The 19605-nt window shown below is 44.0% G+C and overlaps 1 protein-coding gene across 7 annotated transcripts in view; it reads left to right on the plus strand.

Annotated features, from left to right (window-relative positions):
- cyfip1 (cytoplasmic FMR1 interacting protein 1) overlaps nucleotides 1-19605 on the plus strand; it is a 126914-nt gene that overhangs the window by 44433 nt on the left and 62876 nt on the right. For all 7 annotated transcript variants that reach the window (XM_036978300.1, XM_036978398.1, XM_036978346.1 and 4 more), the window contains 2 exons: nucleotides 13652-13774; nucleotides 16849-16974. In XM_036978300.1, the coding sequence (XP_036834195.1) occupies nucleotides 13652-13774; nucleotides 16849-16974 (249 nt within the window). The remainder of the gene's footprint in view (nucleotides 1-13651; nucleotides 13775-16848; nucleotides 16975-19605) is intronic.

The following is a 19605-nucleotide window of genomic DNA, read 5'->3' on the forward strand; positions in this document are numbered from 1 at the left end:
AATCTCTACACCAAACACTCCTAGTCCTGTCTCATTCTCTACACCAAACACAACTAACACACCTAGTCCTGTCTCATTCTCTACACCAAACACAACTAACACACCTAGTCCTGTCTCAATCTCTACACCAAACACAACTAGTCCTGTCTCAATCTCTATACCAAACACACCTAGTCCTGTCTCAATCTCTACACCAACCACAACTAACACACCTAGTCCTGTCTCAATCTCTACACAAAACACACCTAGTCCTGTCTCAATCTCTACACCAAAGACAAATAGTCTTGTCTCAATCTCTACACCAAACACAACTAGTCTTGTCTCAATCTCTACACCAAACACAACTAACACAACTAACAACTGAAGTTAGTGAGGTAAGAGTCTCCAACTTCAGTGATTTTTGCAGTTCGTTCCAGTCATTGGCAGCAGAGACCTGGAAGGAAAGACGACCAAAGGAGGAATTGGCTTTGGGGGTGACCAGTGAGATATACCTGCTGGAGAGCGTGCTACGAGTAGGTGCTGCAATGGTGTCCAGCGAGCTGAGATACCTAGCAGAGACTTGTAGATGACCTGGAGCCAGTGGGTTTGGCGACGAGTATGAAGCGAGGGCCAGCCAACGAGAGCGTACAGGTCGCAGTGGTGGGTGGTATATGGGAATTTGGTGACAAAACGGATGGCACTGTGATCCAGTTTGCTGAGTAGAGTGTTGAAGGCTATTTTATAGATGACATCGCCGAAGTCGAGGATCGGTAGGATAGTCAGTTTTACGAGGGTATGTTTGGCAGCATGAGTGAAGGATGCTTTGTTGCGAAATAGGAAGCCAATTCTAGATTTAATTTTGGATTGGAGATGCTTAATGTGAGTCTGGAAGGAGAGTTCACAGTCTAACCAGACACCTAGGTATTTGTAGTTGTCTACATACAGTGGGGCAAAAAAGTATTTAGTAAGCCACCAATTGTGCAAGTTCTCCCACTTAAAAAGATGAGAGAGGCCTGTAATGTTCATCATAGGTACACTTCAACTATGACAGACAAAATGAGAAAAAAAAATCCAGAAAATCACATTGTAGGATTTTTTATTTTGTAATAAAAAATAAAAAAATAAATGTAAAGTTTTATTAAGTTTTCTTGTTTTTCAATCAACCAACAAAACATTCACAGATGTGACAGGCTTAAAAAAAATTAAATAAAAGATTAAGAAAAATGAACATTTTTTATTTATTTATTTATTTTTTCCCTTGGTGCTTACACTGCTCAAAAAAATAAAGGGAACACTTAAACAACACAATGTAACTCCAAGTCAATCACACTTCTGTAAAATCAAACTGTCCACTTAGGAAGCAACACTGATTGACAATAAATGTCACATGCTGTTGTGAAAATGTAATAGACAGCAGGTGGAAATTATAGGCAATTAGCAAGACACCCCCAATAAAGGAGTGGTTCTGCAGGTGGGGACCACAGACCACTTCTCAGTTCCTCTGCTTCCTGGCTGATGTTTTGGTCACTTTTGAATGCTGACGGTGTTTTCACTCTAGTGGTAGCATGAGACGGAGTCTACAACCCACACAAGTGGCTCAGGTAGGGCAGCTCATCCAGGATGGCACATCAATGCGAGCTGTGGCAAGAAGGTTTGCTGTGGCAAGAAGGTTTGCTGTGTCTGTCAGCGTAGTGTCTAGAGCATGGAGGCGCTACCAGGAGATAGGCCAGTACATCAGGAGACGTGGAGGAGGCCGTAGGAGGGCAACAACCCGGCAGCAGGACCGCTACCTCCGCCTTTGTGCAAGGAGGAGCAGGAGGAGCACTGCCAGAGCCCTGCAAAATTACCTCCAGCAGGCCACAAATGTGCATGTGTCTGCTCAAACGGTCAGAAACAGACTCCATGAGGGTGGTATGAGGGCCTGACGTCCACAGGTTGGGGTTGTGCTTACAGCCCAACACCATGCAGGACATTTGGCATTTTCCAGAGAACACCAAGATTGGCAAATTCGCCACTGGCGCCCTGTGCTCTTCACAGATGAAAGCAGGTTCACACTGAACACGTGACAGACGTGACAGAGTCTGGAGACGCCGTGGAGAACGTTCTGCTGCCTGCAACATCCTCCAGCATGACCGGTTTGGCGGTGGGTCAGTCATGGTGTGGGGTGGCATTTCTTTGGGGGGCTGCACAGCCCTCCATGTGCTCGCCAGAGGTAGCCTGACTACCATTAGGTACCGAGATGAGATCCTCAGACCCCTTGTGAGACCATATGCTGGTGCGGTTGGCCCTGGGTTCCTCCTAATGCAAGACAATGCTAGACCTCATGTGGCTGGAGAGTGTCAGCAGTTCCTGTAAGAGGAAGGCATTGATGCTATGGACTGGCCCGCCCGTTCCCCAGACCTGAATCCAATTGAGCACATCTGGGACATCATGTCTCGCTCCATCCACCAACGCCACGTTGCACCACAGACTGTCCAGGAGTTGGCGGATGCTTTAGTCCAGGTCTGGGAGGAGATCCCTCGGGAGACCATCCACCACCTCATCAGGAGCATGCCCAGGCGTTGTAGGGAGGTCATACAGGCACGTGGAGGCCACACAGACTACTGAGCCTCATTTTGACTTGTTTTAAGGACATTACATCAAAGTTGGATCAGCCTGTAGTGTGGTTTTCCACTTTAATTTTGAGTGTCACTCCAAATCCAGACCTCCATGGGTTGATAAATTTGATTTCCATTGATCATTTTTGTGTGATTTTGTTGTCAGCACATTCAACTATGTAAAGAAAAAAGTATTTAATAAGAATATTTCATTCATTCAGATCTAGGATGTGGTATTTTAGTGTTCCCTTTATTTTTTTGAGCAGTGTATATATACATACACACCCACATATATACACACACACATATATATATATACATACATACATACATACATATGCACACGTACTCAAAACATGTATGAAATAAAAACACAAAAAAAGACATATAACACTTGCAGCAGCACTATCAAGGTTCTTATCAGCTATTTCTAGCCTTCGCTGAGACGACGGACCAATAATTCGTTTTTAGGTTTTACAGTACCTTACACAAGATGTATCTGCGCATTTCCCTAGTCACCCCGTTCACTCTGTCCAGTTTGAAATATAGTTGAATAGTGGAGACCAAAGTCTATCAAACTTGGGCTGTCTCTTGTGGAGGTCATAAGTGAGCTTTTCAAGAGGAAGAAAGTCAACAATCTGGTCAATCCACATTTTAAATGTAGGAGGGGTATTAGAGGCCCACAATAGAAGAATACATTTCTTAGCAAAGTATGTAATAGTCAAAAGCAAATTTTCTCTGTCAGGATCAAGAAGAAAGTCCTGCTGGGCATTAAGAAGATAGATACACAGGGTCATATCAAACTGTACATCTAGTATTTGCCAGAATCTGGCAATCTCTCTACAACTCCAAAATACATGCATATAGGTTCCACTTTCAGAGGTACATATTTTACAGTTAGGAGACATATCTGTTTTCATTCTATGGAGTCTCAAAGGAGTATAATAAAATTTGTACAAAAATGTGTAATTAGATTCTTTCATTTTTACATTGGTAGAGGAGCAGTATACCCTGTCGCAAACCTCCGCCCATAACTCATCACTGATAGTCAGACCAAGGTCCTTTTCCCAGATTATTTTCAAAGGAGTAAAGGAGGAGCTTCCTTTCTCAGAAAGGAGTCTATAGATGTAAGATATTTTGCCTTTAATGGATTGTGCTGTGACAAGAAGGGTTTCAACTTCATTCAACTGAGTTCTAAACCTCCTCTTGGAGGTAAATGAGGAAATTACATGTCTAATTTGAAGATATTTTTAAAAAAAATGGGATCTTGGCACATTGAATTCACTGCAGAGCTCTTGAAAGGATTTCAGTGTAGTGGTTTTCTGATGAAATAGGTCTGAAAAGGTCCTGATTCCTAGGGTATGCCAAAGATTAAAGTTGGCATCCCTCAGGGCTTTTGGCAAGTCTGGGTTGCCTACTATAGGCGAGTGAGAACATATTTGGGAGGAAATGCCCAGGTATTTCTTACAGTCCCTCCACGCTAGTAGGGTGCTGTAAATCACAAAGGTTTTGGCTATGTTGCCCACTTCACTAAAGTTATTAATTAATATAATTGAGCTTAAGGGCAATGAACCACAGGATTGGGCTTCTATCTGAATCCACGTTGACTCTTGTCTGTTTGTGATCCATGTTAGCATGTTGCGGATTTGGGCAGACCAGTAGTACAATTGAAGGGAGGGAAGGGCAGGACCACCCTTAGATTCAGGTTTCGATAGAGTGGAAAACTTGATCCTAGGTTTTTTATTGCCCCATATAAATTTGGTGATGCTTTGGTTAGTTATTTTGAAAAAGGAAACTGGGAGAGCATGGGAGCATCTGAAATAAATAGTTCAGTCTAGGGAGGATGTTGATACGGATGACATTAATTCTTCCTACTAAGCTAATTGGGAGGGAGATCCAGGTTTGGAGATCGTTCTTGATTTGATCCAGGAGTGGAAGATAATTTTCCTTGAAAAGGCTATTCAGATCTGGTGTTATGAAGATCCCGAGGTATTGAAACCCCTGTGTATTCCATTGGAAAGGACATAGTGTCTTCATAGAGCTGGTGAGTGTAATATTGAGAGGGCAGACAGTGGGTTTGTTAAAATTGATATTATAACCTGAAAACTTGCCATACTGAGCAATTGTGTCTAAAATGAGAGGGAGGGATTTCTCAGGGTTGGATATGTAGAGCAAGACATCATCTGCTTAAAGCGAAATCTTGTGCTGCAGGCCGCCTGCAGAAACACCCATAATACTTGGATTGCTCCTTATCAACTCTGCCAGAGGCTCCGCCTCCAACAAGTAGAGCAGGGGGGACAGCGAGCACCCTTGTCTTGTGCCCCGTTCCAGAGGGAATCTGTCAGAGTTCAGTCCATTAGTAGTCACCATGGCATTTGGATGAGAGTATAGTGATTTGATCCATTTATAAAATTTGGGCCCATATTGAACTTTTCTAAGACTGAAAACAGAAAGCTCCACTCCATCCTGTCAAACGCCTTCTCAGCATCCAGTGAAGCCAGCAGGACAGGGGTCTTCTGTGCGTTTACTTGATCAATAATATCAAAAAGACGGCGAATGTTATCAGAAGAGTATCTGTCTCTAATAAATCCAGTTTGGTCCGCTTTTATTATTTTGGGAAGAAGAGTGGTTAGTCTTTTGGCAAGCAATTTGGTAATTATTTTATAGTCGAAATCCAACAAGCTTATGGGCCGGAAGGACGAGCAGGATAGGGGGTCCTTGTCCTTTTTGAGCAACACTGTAATGCGAGCTGTGTCCATTGAGTCTGGAAGAACTCCGTTTTTGCAAAAATCCTCTAGCATTGGCATGAAGATAGGGCTGAGCTGGGGCCAAAAAGCTTTGTAGAACTCTCTGGGGAATCCATCCGGGCCTGGGGACTTATTAGGTGGCATGGAGGTAATTGCCTCCAGAATCTCCTCAGGAGTGAAGGGGGAGTTGAGATCTTCTTGGTCGGTCTCTGATAGTTTAGGTAGCGAGATTCCCTCTAGGAAAGAGTGGAGTTCTGCCTCCGTGTGTTTTCTCTCAGAGGTATATAGTTTGCAGTAAAAATCATGAAAAGTTAAATTGATATTTTTGGGGTCATATGTGACCTTGTCCTCTGCTGTTCGGATAGCCATGATTGTACGCTCTGACTGCTCCTTTTTTAATTGGTAAGCAAGCAATCTACTGGGCCTATTGCTATACTCATGGTATTTCTGTTTATTAAAGAAAACCTTTTTTTTTATCTCCCGAGTGTAGTCCAAATTCAGTTTGGCTTTGGCTGCTTTAAGATGACTCCAGTTGGTGCTGTCTGGGGATTGTTTATGTATTTTTTCACAGCATTCCAGCTCCCTCTCAAGATCTAGCCTGTGTGCTTCCATGGCTTTTTTCTTAGAGGAAGCATATGCGATTAGATGGCCTCTTAGTGTGGCTTTAGCAGCGTCCCACATTGTGGCCCGGAGAAACAGGAGAATCTTTGTTGTCTTGTGTGTAGTTGTCTATCCATGTAGTTACCAATGTATGGAACTCGTCATTTGATAGCATGGAGGTGTTGAATTTCCAGCTCTTTGACCTCGGGATGTTTTTGCAGAGGTCAGAGCGGAGGTGGACAAAGGCGTGATCTGAAAGTGCTATGGGTCCGATTTGTACAAGTGGCTGAATTTATGAAACTCTTTGGGATAAAAATGTAATCTATACGGGAGTAGGTGTTATGGACATTAGAGTAGTATGTATAGTCCATAGATGAGCTATTAGTCTCTCTCCAGATATCTATCAGTCCCATCTCTTTAGTAAGAGAGTTCAACATCTTTGCAGATCTAGGATTTGTGGTGGGGACTTGAGATGATTTGTCTAGGGTTGGGTTAAGGGTACAATTTAAATCTCCGGCCACCACGCCAAAGGAGACAAAATGCTCATTGAATAGGGTTATCATTTTTGACATGAAGGCAGGAGTATCTGTGTTAGGGGCGTATATGTTTAAGATAGTAATTGGTTGACCATATAGTGACCCAGTTATCAAAATAAATCTCCCCTCCGGATCAGATATGTTTTTGTCAATTATGAATGGAACATTCTTATGGATAAGTATGGCTGTGCCTCTACTGTTTGATTTGAAAGATGAGAAATACACCTGTCCCACCCAAGCTCTGCGGAGTTTGGCATGTTCAGCATCACAGAGGTGTGTCTCTTGTAATAGCGCAATGTCTGCTTTCTCCTTTTTAGAGCACATAGTATCTTTTTCCGTTTTATTGCATGTCCTAGACCATGGCAGTTCCATGTCAATAGATTTAAGGTACTAGTCATCGTCATCGAACAGTAATCAAACTTTAGTGCAAGTCATCGCTGGGTAAAAGTGGATAGTAATTACAGCTGCGTTCACATAAAAGGAAAATAAATGGTGTACATAAAATACTAATCTCTGAACACCCCAGCCGAGTTCCCAAACAACTCGACACATCCCGTTGGATCTATTACCCCCCCGCTCAGTCTCAATTCTGTGTTCCGAATAAAACAAAAACTGGGAACAGTTAGCAACGTCTCCCTCTCCCCACCTAAGAAATGCCTCATCCTCTCCACCCCGCATTGAGTAAATGACGTCTCCCCCTCCCCACCTAAGAAATGCCTCATCCTCTCCACCCCGCATTGAGGAAATGACGTCTCCCCCTCCCCACCAAAGAAATGCCTCATCCTCTCCTCTCCACCCCGCATTGAGTAAATGACAACGTCTCCCCCTCCCCACCAAAGAAATGCCTCATCCTCTCCACCCCGCATTGAGTAAATGACAACGTCTCCCTCTCCCCACCAAAGAAATGCCTCATACTCTCCACCCCGCATTGAGTAAATGACAACGTCTCCCTCTCCCCACCAAAGAAATGCCTCATCCTCTCCACCCCGCATTGAGTAAATGACAACGTCTCCCTCTCCCCACCAAAGAAATGCCTCATCCTCTCCACCCCGCATTGAGTAAATGACAACGTCTCCCCCTCCCCACCAAAGAAATGCCTCATCCTCTCCGCCCCGCATTGAGTAAATGACAATGTCTCCCTCTCCCCACCAAAGAAATGCCTCATCCTCTCCACCCCGCATTGAGTAAATGACAACATCTCCCTCTCCCCACCAAAGAAATGCCTCATCCTCTCCTCTCCACCCCGCATTGAGTGAATGACAACGTCTCCCCCTCCCCACCAAAAAAATGCCTCATCCTCTCCTCTCCACCCCGCATTGAGTAAATGACAACATCTCCCTCTCCCCACCAAATAAATGCCTCATCCTCTCCACCCCGCATTGAGTAAATTACAACGTAGCCCTCATCCAGACCACACTAAAAGAGGTAGAAAATAAAATGAATAGCCCAGCCTACATATAAAGGAAAATAAATACATTGTAGGATTTTTAATTAATTTATTTGCAAATGATGGTGGAAAATAAGTATTTGGTCAAGTATCTCAATACTTTGTTATATACACTTAGTTGGCAATGACAGAGGTCAAACGTTTTCTGTAAGTCTTCACAAGGTTTTCACACACTGTTGCTGGTATTTTGGCCCATTCCTCCATGCAGATCTCCTCTAGAGCAGTGATGTTTTGGGGCTGTTGCTGGGCAACACGCACTTTCAACTCCCTCCAAAGATTTTCTATGGGGTTGAGATCTGGAGACCGGCTAGGCTACTCCAGGACCTTGAAATGCTTCTTACGAAGCCACTCCTTCATTGCCCGGGCGGTGTGTTTGGGATAATTGTCATGCTGAAAGACCCAGCCACGTTTAATCTTCAATGCCCTTGCTGATGGATTGAGGTTTTCACTCAAAATCTCACGATACATGGCCCCATTCATTCTTTCCTTTACACGGATCGGTCGTCCTGGTCCCTTTGCAGAAAAACAGCCCCAAAGCATGATGCTTCCACCCCCATGCTTCACAGTAGGTATGGTGTTCTTTGGATGCAACTCAGCATTCTTTGTCCTCCAAACACGATGAGTTGAGTTTTTACCAAAAAGTTGTATTTTGGTTTCATCTGACCATATGACATTCTCCCAATCTTCTTCTGGATCATCCAAATGCTCTCTAGCAAACTTCAGACGGGCCTGGACATGTACTGGCTTAAGCAGGGGGACACGTCTGGCACTGCAGGATTTGAGTCCCTGGCGGCGTAGTGTGTTACTGATGTTAGGCTTTGTTACTTTGGTCTGAGCTCTCTGCAGGTCATTCACTAGGTCCCCCCGTGTGGTTCTGGGATTTTTGCTCACCGTTCTTGTGATCATTTTGACTCCACAGGGTGAGATCTTGCGTGGAGCCCCAGATCGAGGGAGATTATCAGTGGTCTTGTATGTCTTCCATTTCCTAATAATTGCTCCCACAGTTGATTTCTTCAAACCAAGCTGCTTACCTATTGCAGATTCAGTCTTCCCAGCCTGGTGCAGGTCTACAATTGTGTTTCTGGTGTCCTTTGACAGCTCTTTGGTCTTGGCCATAGTGGAGTTTGGAGTGTGACTGTTTGAGGTTGTGGACAGGTGTCTTTTATACTGATAACAAGTTCAAACAGGTGCCATTAATACAGGTAACGAGTGGAGGACAGAGGAGCGTCTTAAAGAAGAAGTTACAGGTCTGGGAGAGCCAGAAATCTTGCTTGTTTGTAGGTGACCAAATACTTATTTTCCACCATAATTTGCAAATAAATTCATACAAAATCCTACAATGTGATTTTCTGGATTGTTTTTTCTAATTTTGTCTTTCATAGTTGAAGTGTACCTATGATGAAAATGAAAGGCCTCTCTCATCTTTTTAAGTGGGAGAACTTGCACAATTGGTGGCTGACTAAATACTTTTTTTGCCCCACTGTAGCTATTCCTCCTGTTATTGTTTTTAATTAATACATAGCTATTCCTGCTGTTAGTTTTTTTAAATAAGAGAAAATACATAGCTATTCCTGCTGTTAGGGTTTTTAAGGAGTGAGAGAGTACATCTCGTGTGTTTTTAATGGGTGAGCAACTAGACTACATCTCGTGTGTTTTTAATGGGTAAGAGACTACATCTCATGTTTTTTTTAATGGATGAGATACTAGACTACATCTCATGTGTTTTTAATGGGTGAGCGACTAGACTGCATCTCATGTGTTTTTAATGGGTGAGATACTAGACTACATCTCATGTGTTTTTAATGGGTGAGCGACTAGACTGCATCTCATGTGTTTTTAATGGGTGAGATACTAGACTACATCTCATGTGTTTTTAATGGGTGAGATACTAGACTACATCTCATGTGTTTTTAATGGGTGAGCGACTAGACTGCATCTCATGTGTTTTTAATGGGTGAAAGACTAGACTACATATTATGTGTTTTTAATGGGTGAGAGACTACATCTCATGTTTTTTTAATGGGTGAGATACTAGACTACATCTCATGTGTTTTTAATGGGTGATCGACTAGACTACATCTCATGTTTTTTAATGGGTGAGATACTAGACTACATCTCATTCCTTGCCAGACCCACTGGCTCCAGGTCATCTATAAGTCTATGCTAGGTAAAGCTCCGCCTTATCTCAGCTCACTGGTCACGATAACAACACCCTCTGTAGCACGTGCTCCAGCAGGTATATCTCACTGGTCATCCCCAAAGCCAACACCTCCTTTGTCCACATTTCCTTCCAGTTCTCTGCTGCCAGTGACTCGAACTAATTGCAAAAATCGCTGAAGTTGGAGACTTATATTTCAATCACTAACTTTAAACATCAGCTATCTGAGCAGCTAACCGATCGCTGCAGCTGTACATAGCCCATCTGTAATAGCCCACCCAATCTACCTACCTCATCCCCATATTTACTTTTCTGCTCTTTTGCACACCAGTATTTCTACTTGCACATCATCATCTGCTTATTTATCACTCCAGTATTAATGCTAAATTGTAATTACTTTGCTACTATGGCCTATTTATTGCCTACCTCCTCACTCCATTTGCACACACTGTATATAGACTTTATTTTTTTTCTACTCTATTATTGACTATGTTTGTTTATTCCATGTGTAACTCTGTGTTGTTTGTGTCGCACTGCTTTGCTTTATCTTGGCCAGGTCGCAGTTGTAAATGAGAACTTGTTCTCAACTGGCCTACCTGGTTAAATAAAGGTGAAATAAAAAATAAATTAAATTAAATTGCCATAGATAAAATGCAATTGTGTTCATTGGCCGCAGCTTATGCCTGCCCATACCATGACCCCACTGGGGCACTATGTTGTCGTGGCGGAATCCGAATTATTTAGGTAACATTTATAAATAAAATGTTTTGTTATTTTTATTGCTGATGTGAGTCAGTATGTTGGCAGCAGCCTCTCAATGTTAGTGATGGCTGTTTAACAGTCTGATGGCCTTGAGATTTGAGTCAGTGTGTTGGCAGCAGCCTCTCTATGTTAGTGATGGCTGTTTAACAGTCTGATGGCCTTGAGATAGAAGCTGTTTTTTTATTCACAACACTGTCTGTGTGTTTTGCATAAAACCAACTACATACAGTGCCTTGCGAAAGTATTCGGCCCCCTTGAACTTTGCAACCTTTTGCCACTTTTCAGGCTTCAAACATAAAGATATAAAACTGTATTTTTTTGTGAAGAATCAACAACAAGTGGGACACAATCATGAAGTGGAACGACATTTATTGGATATTTCAAACTTTTTTAACAAATCAAAAACTGAAAAATTGGGCGTGCAAAATTATTCAGCCCCTTTACTTTCAGTGCAGCAAACTCTCTCCAGAAGTTCAGTGAGGATCTCTGAATGATCCAATGTTGACCTAAATGACTAATGATGATAAATACAATCCACCTGTGTGTAATCAAGTCTCCGTATAAATGCACCTGCACTGTGATAGTCTCAGAGGTCCGTTAAAAGTGCAGAGAGCATCATGAAGAGCAAGGAACACACCAGGCAGGTCCGAGATACTGTTGTGAAGAAGTTTTAAGCCGGATTTGGATACAAAAAGATTTCCCAAGCTTTAAACATCCCAAGTAGCACTGTGCAAGCGATAATATTGAAATGGAAGGAGTATCAGACCACTGCAAATCTACCAAGACCTGGCCGTCCCTCTAAACTTTCAGCTCATACAAGGAGAAGACTGATCAGAGATGCAGCCAAGAGGCCCATGATCACTCTGGATGAACTGCAGAGATCTACAGCTGAGGTGGGAGACTCTGTCCATAGGACAACAATCAATCGTATATTGCACAAATCTGGCCTTTATGGAAGAGTGGCAAGAAAGCAATTTCTTAAAGATATCCATAAAAAGTGTTGTTTAAAGTTTGCCACAAGCCACCTGGGAGACACACCAAACATGTGGAAGAAGGTGCTCTGGTCAGATGAAACCAAAATTGAACTTTTTGGCAACAATGCAAAATGTTATGTTTGGCGTAAAAGCAACACACCATCCCCACTGTCAAACATGGTGGTGGCAGCATCATGGTTTGGGCCTGCTTTTCTTCAGCAGGGACAGGGAAGATGGTTAAAATTGATGGGAAGATGGATGGAGCCAAATACAGGACCATTCTGAAAGAAAACCTGATGGAGTCTGCAAAAGACCTGAGACTGGGACGGAGATTTGTCTTCCAACAAGACAATGATCCAAAACATAAAGCAAAATCTACAATGGAATGGTTAAAAAATAAACATATCCAGGTGTTAGAATGGCCAAGTCAAAGTCCAGACCTGAATCCAATCGAGAATATGTGGAAAGAACTGAAAACTGCTGTTCACAAATGGTCTCCATCCAACCTCACTGAGCTCGAGCTGTTTTGCAAGGAGGAATGGGAAAAAATTTCAGTCTCTCAATGTGCAAAACTGATAGAGACATACCCCAAGCGACTTACAGCTGTAATCGCAGCAAAAGGTGGCGCTACAAAGTATTAACTTAAGGGGGCTGAATAATTTTGCATGCCCAATTTTTCAGTTTTTGATTTGTTAAAAAAGTTTGAAATATCCAATAAATGTCATGATTGTGTCCCACTTGTTGTTGATTCTTCACAAAAAAATACAGTTTTATATCTTTATGTTTGAAGCCTGAAATGTGGCAAAAGGTCGCAAAGTTCAAGGGGGCCGAATACTTTCGCAAGGCACTGTACAAGACATTTCCACTACAATGTTCACATTGTTGACATCAGCGAACTGCCCGCCCACACGACGCCATAAACGCGGTCTGCGGCCAGTTGGACGTACTGCCAAATTCTCTAAAACGACATTGGAGGCAGCTTATGGTAGATAAATGAACATTCAATAATCTGGCAACAGCTCTGGTGGACATTTCTGCAGTCAGAATGCCATTTGCACTCTCGCTCAACTTTAGACATCTGTGGCATTGTGCTATGTAACAAAACTGCACATTTTGCAGTGGCCTTTTATTGTCCCCGGTACAAGGTGCACCTGTGTAGTGATCATGCTGTTTTATCAGCTTCTTGATATGCAACACCTGTCAGGTGGATGGATTATCTTGATAAAGGAGAAATATTCACTAACAGGGAGGTAATACAAATTTGTGCACAACATTTGGGAAATTTCTGGGATCTTTTATTTCAGCTCATGGAACATGGGACCAACACTTTATGCACAGCTGGAGCCCTGAGCTGGAGATATTTTATTTGGCACATCTTAGATAGTAACTTAAAGTTATAAGCAGTGGCGTAGCACTATGAGGCGAGGGGGCCATGAGCTTTAGGGCCCTCCCCAATAAAAGACACGAAACATGGGTTGTTGACAGTATTGAAAATCATACCGTGTATATTTCAGAATACCTCGGCATACAGTATATGCCCAGCCCAAGCCTAATGTCAAGTGTAACCTGTAATGTGAAGGGTTAGGGTTAGTTAACCTGTTATGTGAAGGGTTAGTTGACCTGTAATGTGAAGGGTTAGGGTTAGTTAACCTGTAACGTGAAGGGTTAGGGTTAGTTAACCAGTAATGTGAAGGGTTAGGGTTACTTAACCTGTTATGGAAAGGGTTAGGGTTAGTTAACCTCTTATGTGAAGGGTTAGGGTTAGTTAACCTGTTATGTGAAGGGTTGAAGGGTTAGGATTATGGTTATGGTTAGTTAACCTCTTGTCCTAATAAAGGTGTCTCTCTCTAGGTGGTGACGGGGTCCGGTCGTCAGGAGGCCCACAAGACAGACCATGAGTACAGGAAGCTGTTTGACTTGGCTCTGCAGGGGATGCAGCTACTGTCCCAGTGGAGCGCACACGTCATGGAAGTGGTGAGTGACCTCTAACCTTATCCCTGACCATAACCTGTTGTTTAGAAAACTTTTGTGTTATGGCTCTTCAACCTCTGCCATATTGTGGATTCAGAGCTGTCTATCTAATAGAAATCTAAGGGTTTTCTATCATGGAAGCTGCTCTAATGTCAAACATGTAAAGTGTGGTGTACCGCAGGGCAGCTCTTTTGGCCCTCTACTCTTTTCACCAATGACCTGCCACTGGCATTAAACACAGCATGTGTGTCCATGTATACTGATGATTCAACCATATACGCATCAGCAACCACAGCTAATGAAGTCACTGAAACCCTTAACAAAGAGTTGCAGTCTGTTTTGGAATGGGTGGCCAGTAATAAACTGGCCTTGAACATCTCTAAAACTAAGAGCAGTGTATTTGGTACAAATCATTCCCTAAGTTGTAGACCTCTGCTGAATCTGGTAATGAAGGCTGTTGAACAAGTTGAGGAGAGTAAATTACATGGGTTTTTATCTGTCTTTTTCGTTATGTGTCGGACCCCAGTAAGACTAGCTGTCACAGTTGGCTAATGGGGATCTTAATAAATCAGATCAAGCCCTAACCAACACACTTCATGGAAGTGGTGAGGTCCTACATCCCAAGTGATGGTGCCTTTGACAACAAAGACTACAGTGGAGACAACCCTCACAGACAGACACCTGCCAGAGACTTACTATCAGGGTGATTTATCTCACAGTTCACACTGTGACTACTGTCAGAGAGGAAGAGGAAGAGAGAGGCCCAAAATCTGTCTCCCTGCGGCAGGTGACGTTGTTTCGCCCACCAAGCAAGGAGTTTTTGTATGGAGGACAATGAGAGAGTGTTGAATTTGGCCAACAAACTGAATGGCTTATTTGATTGACTACAAGTTTAGTAAATCTTAAGTTGTTACGAGTGTATTGATATACAGTAACTGGGACAGGTGACATCCCGGAGTTATCTTGATGGCTATGCATATTCATGGCATGAGACTAGGCATAGCATCTCTCTCCAATGAATACAGGCGGTTGATGTCAACAACCCTCATCGAATATTCAAAAAAGGATGACAAAAAATAAGGTATCCACCAATCCAAAGAAAGGATAGGCGAGAGCTAGACCGCCTTCCATGGTGCCTTGTGGAAAACCACTCCCATTTTTAGGGCGCAGAGACATCTTGTCAGTATATCCATGATCTTTCCTATTGTCTTCCCTATCGCCCACAGTCTCTCCTCAAGGTCTTTAAACACAAAATTATTTTTTTCAGTTCTCTCTTTCTGCTCTCTTTCTCTCTCTCTCTTTCTGTTCTTTCTCTCTCTTTCTGTTCTTTCTCTCTTTCTTCTCTCTTTCTCATCTCTCTCTCTCTTTCTGCTTTCTCCTTTTCTCTCTTTCTGCTCCACACTGACTCTGTACCGGTACCCCCTGTATATAACCTCCACATTGACTCTGTACCGGTACCCCCTGTATATAGCCTCCACACTGACTCTGTACCGTAACACCCTGTATATAGCCTCCACATTGACTCTGTACCAGTACCCCCTGTATATAGCCTCCACATTGACTCTGTACCGTAACACCCTGTATATAGCCTCCACAATGACTCTGTACCGGTACCCCCTGTATATAGCCTCCACATTGACTCTGTACCAGTACCCCCTGTATATAGCCTCCACATTGTCTCTGTACCGTAACACCCTGTATATAGCCTCCACAATGACTCTGTACCGGTACCCCCTGTATATAGCCTCCACATTGACTCTGTACCATAATACCCTGTATATAGCCTCCACAGTGACTCTGTACCGTAACACCCTGTATATAGCCTCCACATTGACTCTGTACCGTAAGACCCTGTATATAGCCTCCACATTGAGTCTGTACCAGTACTTCCTGTATATAGCCTCCACATTGACTCTGTACCAGTACCCCCTGTATATAGCTTCCACATTGACTCTGTACCGGTATCCCCTGTATATAGCCTCCACATTGACTCTGTACCGGTACCCCCTGTATATAGCCTCCACATTGACTCTGTACCGTAACACCCTGTATATAGCCTCCACATTGACTCTGTACCGATACCCCTGTATATAACCTCCACATTGACTCTGTACCGGTACCCCCTGTAAATAGCCTCCACATTGACTCTGTACCGTAACACCCTGTATATAGCCTCCACATTGACTCTGTACCGTAACACCCTGTATATAGCCTCCACATTGACTCTGTACCGTAATACCCTGTATATAGCCTCCACATTGTCTCTGTACCATAACATCCTGTATATAGCCTCCACATTGACTCTGTACCGGTACCCCCTGTATATAGCCTCCACATTGACTCTGTACCGGTACCCCCTGTATATAGCCTCCACATTGACTCTGTACCGGTACCCCCTGTATATAGCCTCCACATTGACTCTGTACCGGTACCCCCTGTATATAGCCTCCGAATTGACTCTGTATCGGTACCCCTTGTATATTGCCTACACATTGACTCTGTACCGTAACACCCTGTATATAGCCTCCACGTTGACTCTGTACCGTAATACCCTGTATATAGCCTCCACATTGACTCTGTACCGTAATACTCTGTATATAGCCTCCACATTGACTCGGTACCGTAATACTCTGTATATAGCCTCCACATTGACTCTGTACCGTAATACTCTGTATATAGCCTCCACATTGACTATGTACCGGTACCCCCTGTATATAGCCTCCACATTGACTCTGTACCGTAATACCCTGTATATAGCCTCCACATTGACTCTGTACCGTAACACCCTGTATATAGCCTCCACATTGACTCGTTACCGTAATACCCTGTATATAGCCTCCACATTGACTCTGTACCATAATACCCTGTATATAACCCCACTATTGTTATTTACTGTTGCTCTTTAACTATTTGTCATTCTTATCTCTTACTTATTTTGTTGTTGGTATTTTCTTAACTGTATTGTTGGTTAAGGGATTGTAAGTAAGCGTTTCACTGTTGTATTCGGTGCATGTGACACCTGTTGATAATGATGAGGATGATGATGAGGATGATGATGAAGACAACTCTTCCTGCAGTACTCGTGGAAGCTGGTTCATCCAACGGATAAGTACTCAAACAAGGAGTGTCCTGACAACGCGGAGGAGTATGAACGAGCTACACGATACAACTACACCATGGAGGAGAAGTTTGCCCTTGTCGAGGTCAGTTTACTACCTTTTCCCTCCACAATCTGTCTGTTGTCCAATCACCCTAGCCTGTATCTGTTTCTGCTATCTAGCCAGCTGTTCTGGTCATTACCTAGCCTGGTCCTGTATCTGTTTCTGCTGTCTAGCCAGCTGTTCTGGTCATTACCTAGCCTGGTCATTACCTAGCCTGGTCCTGTATCTGTTTCTGCTGTCTAGCCAGCTGTTCTGGTCATTACCTAGCCTGGTCATTACCTAGCCTGGTCCTGTATCTGTTTCTGCTGTCTAGCCAGCTGTTCTGGTCATTACCTAGCCTGGTCCTGTATCTGTTTCTGCTGTCTCGCCAGCTGTTCTGGTCATTACCTAGCCTGGTTCTGTATCTGTTTCTGCTGTCTAGCCAGCTGTTCTGGTCATTACCTAGCCTGGTCATTACCTAGCCTGGTCCTGTATCTGTTTCTGCTGTCTAGCCAGCTGTTCTGGTCATTACCTATTCTGGTCATTACCTAGCCTGGTCGTTACCTAGCCTGGTCATTACCTAGCCTGGTCATTACCTAGCCTGGTCCTGTATCTGTTTCTGCTGTCTAGCCAGCTGTTCTGGTCATTACCTAGCCTGGTCATTACCTAGCCTGGTCGTTACCTAGCCTGGTCATTACCTAGCCTGGTCCTGTATCTGTTTCTGCTGTCTAGCCAGCTGTTCTGGTCATTACCTAGCCTGGTCGTTATCTAGCCTGGTCGTTACCTAACCTGTTCATTACCTAGCCTGGTCGTTACCTAACCTGTTCATTACCTAGCCTGGTCGTTACCTAGCCTGGTCATTACCTAGCCTGGTCGTTACCTAACCTGGTCATTACCTAGCCTGGTCCTGTATCTGTTTCTGCTGTCTAGCCAGCTGTTCTGGTCATTACCTAGCCTGGTCGTTACCTATTCTGGTCATTACCTAGCCTGGTCGTTACCTAGCCTGGTCATTACCTAGCCTGGTCATTACCTAGCCTGGTCATTACCTAGCCTGGTCCTGTATCTGTTTCTGCTGTCTAGCCAGTTGTTCTGGTCATTACCTAGCCTGGTCATTACCTAGCCTGGTCATTACTTAGCCTGGTCCGGTATCTGTTTCTGCTGTCTAGCCAGCTGTTCTGGTCATTACCTAGCCTGGTCATTACCTAGCCTGGTCATTACCTAGCCTGGTCGTTACCTAGCCTGGTCATTACCTAACCTGGTCGTTACCTAGCCTGGTCATTACCTAACCTGGTCATTACCTAGCCTGGTCATTACCTAGCCTGGTCCTGTATCTGTTTCTGCTGTCTAGCCAGCTGTTCTGGTCATTACCTAGCCTGGTTCTGTATCTGTTTCTGCTGTCTAGCCAGCTGTTCTGGTCATTACCTAGCCTGGTCCTGTATCTGTTTCTGCTGTCTAGCCAGCTGTTCTGGTCATTACCTAGCCTGGTCATTACCTAGCCTGGTCATTACCTAGCCTGGTCCTGTATCTGTTTCTGCTGTCTAGCCAGCTGTTCTGGTCATTACCTAGCCTGGTCCTGTATCTGTTTCTGCTGTCTAGCCAGCTGTTCTGGTCATTACCTATTCTGGTCATTACCTAGCCTGGTCGTTACCTAGCCTGGTCATTACCTAGCCTGGTCATTACCTAGCCTGGTCCTGTATCTGTTTCTGCTGTCTAGCCAGCTGTTCTGGTCATTACCTAGCCTGGTCGTTACCTAGCCTGGTCATTACCTAGCCTGGTCCTGTATCTGTTTCTGCTGTCTAGCCAGCTGTTCTGGTCATTACCTAGCCTGGTCGTTATCTAGCCTGGTCGTTACCTAACCTGTTCATTACCTAGCCTGGTCGTTACCTAACCTGTTCATTACCTAGCCTGGTCGTTACCTAGCCTGGTCATTACCTAGCCTGGTCGTTACCTAACCTGGTCATTACCTAGCCTGTTCCTGTATCTGTTTCTGCTGTCTAGCCAGCTGTTCTGGTCATTACCTAGCCTGGTCGTTACCTATTCTGGTCATTACCTAGCCTGGTCGTTACCTAGCCTGGTCATTACCTAGCCTGGTCATTACCTAGCCTGGTCATTACCTAGCCTGGTCCTGTATCTGTTTCTGCTGTCTAGCCAGCTGTTCTGGTCATTACCTAGCCTGGTCGTTATCTAGCCTGGTCGTTACCTAACCTGTTCATTACCTAGCCTGGTCGTTACCTAACCTGTTCATTACCTAGCCTGGTCGTTACCTAGCCTGGTCATTACCTAGCCTGGTCGTTACCTAACCTGGTCATTACCTAGCCTGGTCCTGTATCTGTTTCTGCTGTCTAGCCAGCTGTTCTGGTCATTACCTAGCCTGGTCGTTACCTATTCTGGTCATTACCTAGCCTGGTCGTTACCTAGCCTGGTCATTACCTAGCCTGGTCATTACCTAGCCTGGTCATTACCTAGCCTGGTCCTGTATCTGTTTCTGCTGTCTAGCCAGTTGTTCTGGTCATTACCTAGCCTGGTCATTACCTAGCCTGGTCATTACTTAGCCTGGTCCGGTATCTGTTTCTGCTGTCTAGCCAGCTGTTCTGGTCATTACCTAGCCTGGTCATTACCTAGCCTGGTCATTACCTAGCCTGGTCGTTACCTAGCCTGGTCATTACCTAACCTGGTCGTTACCTAGCCTGGTCA

This window comes from Oncorhynchus mykiss, chromosome 1, assembly GCF_013265735.2.
Source record: "Oncorhynchus mykiss isolate Arlee chromosome 1, USDA_OmykA_1.1, whole genome shotgun sequence".
NCBI classification, from domain to species: Eukaryota; Metazoa; Chordata; class Actinopteri; order Salmoniformes; family Salmonidae; genus Oncorhynchus; species Oncorhynchus mykiss.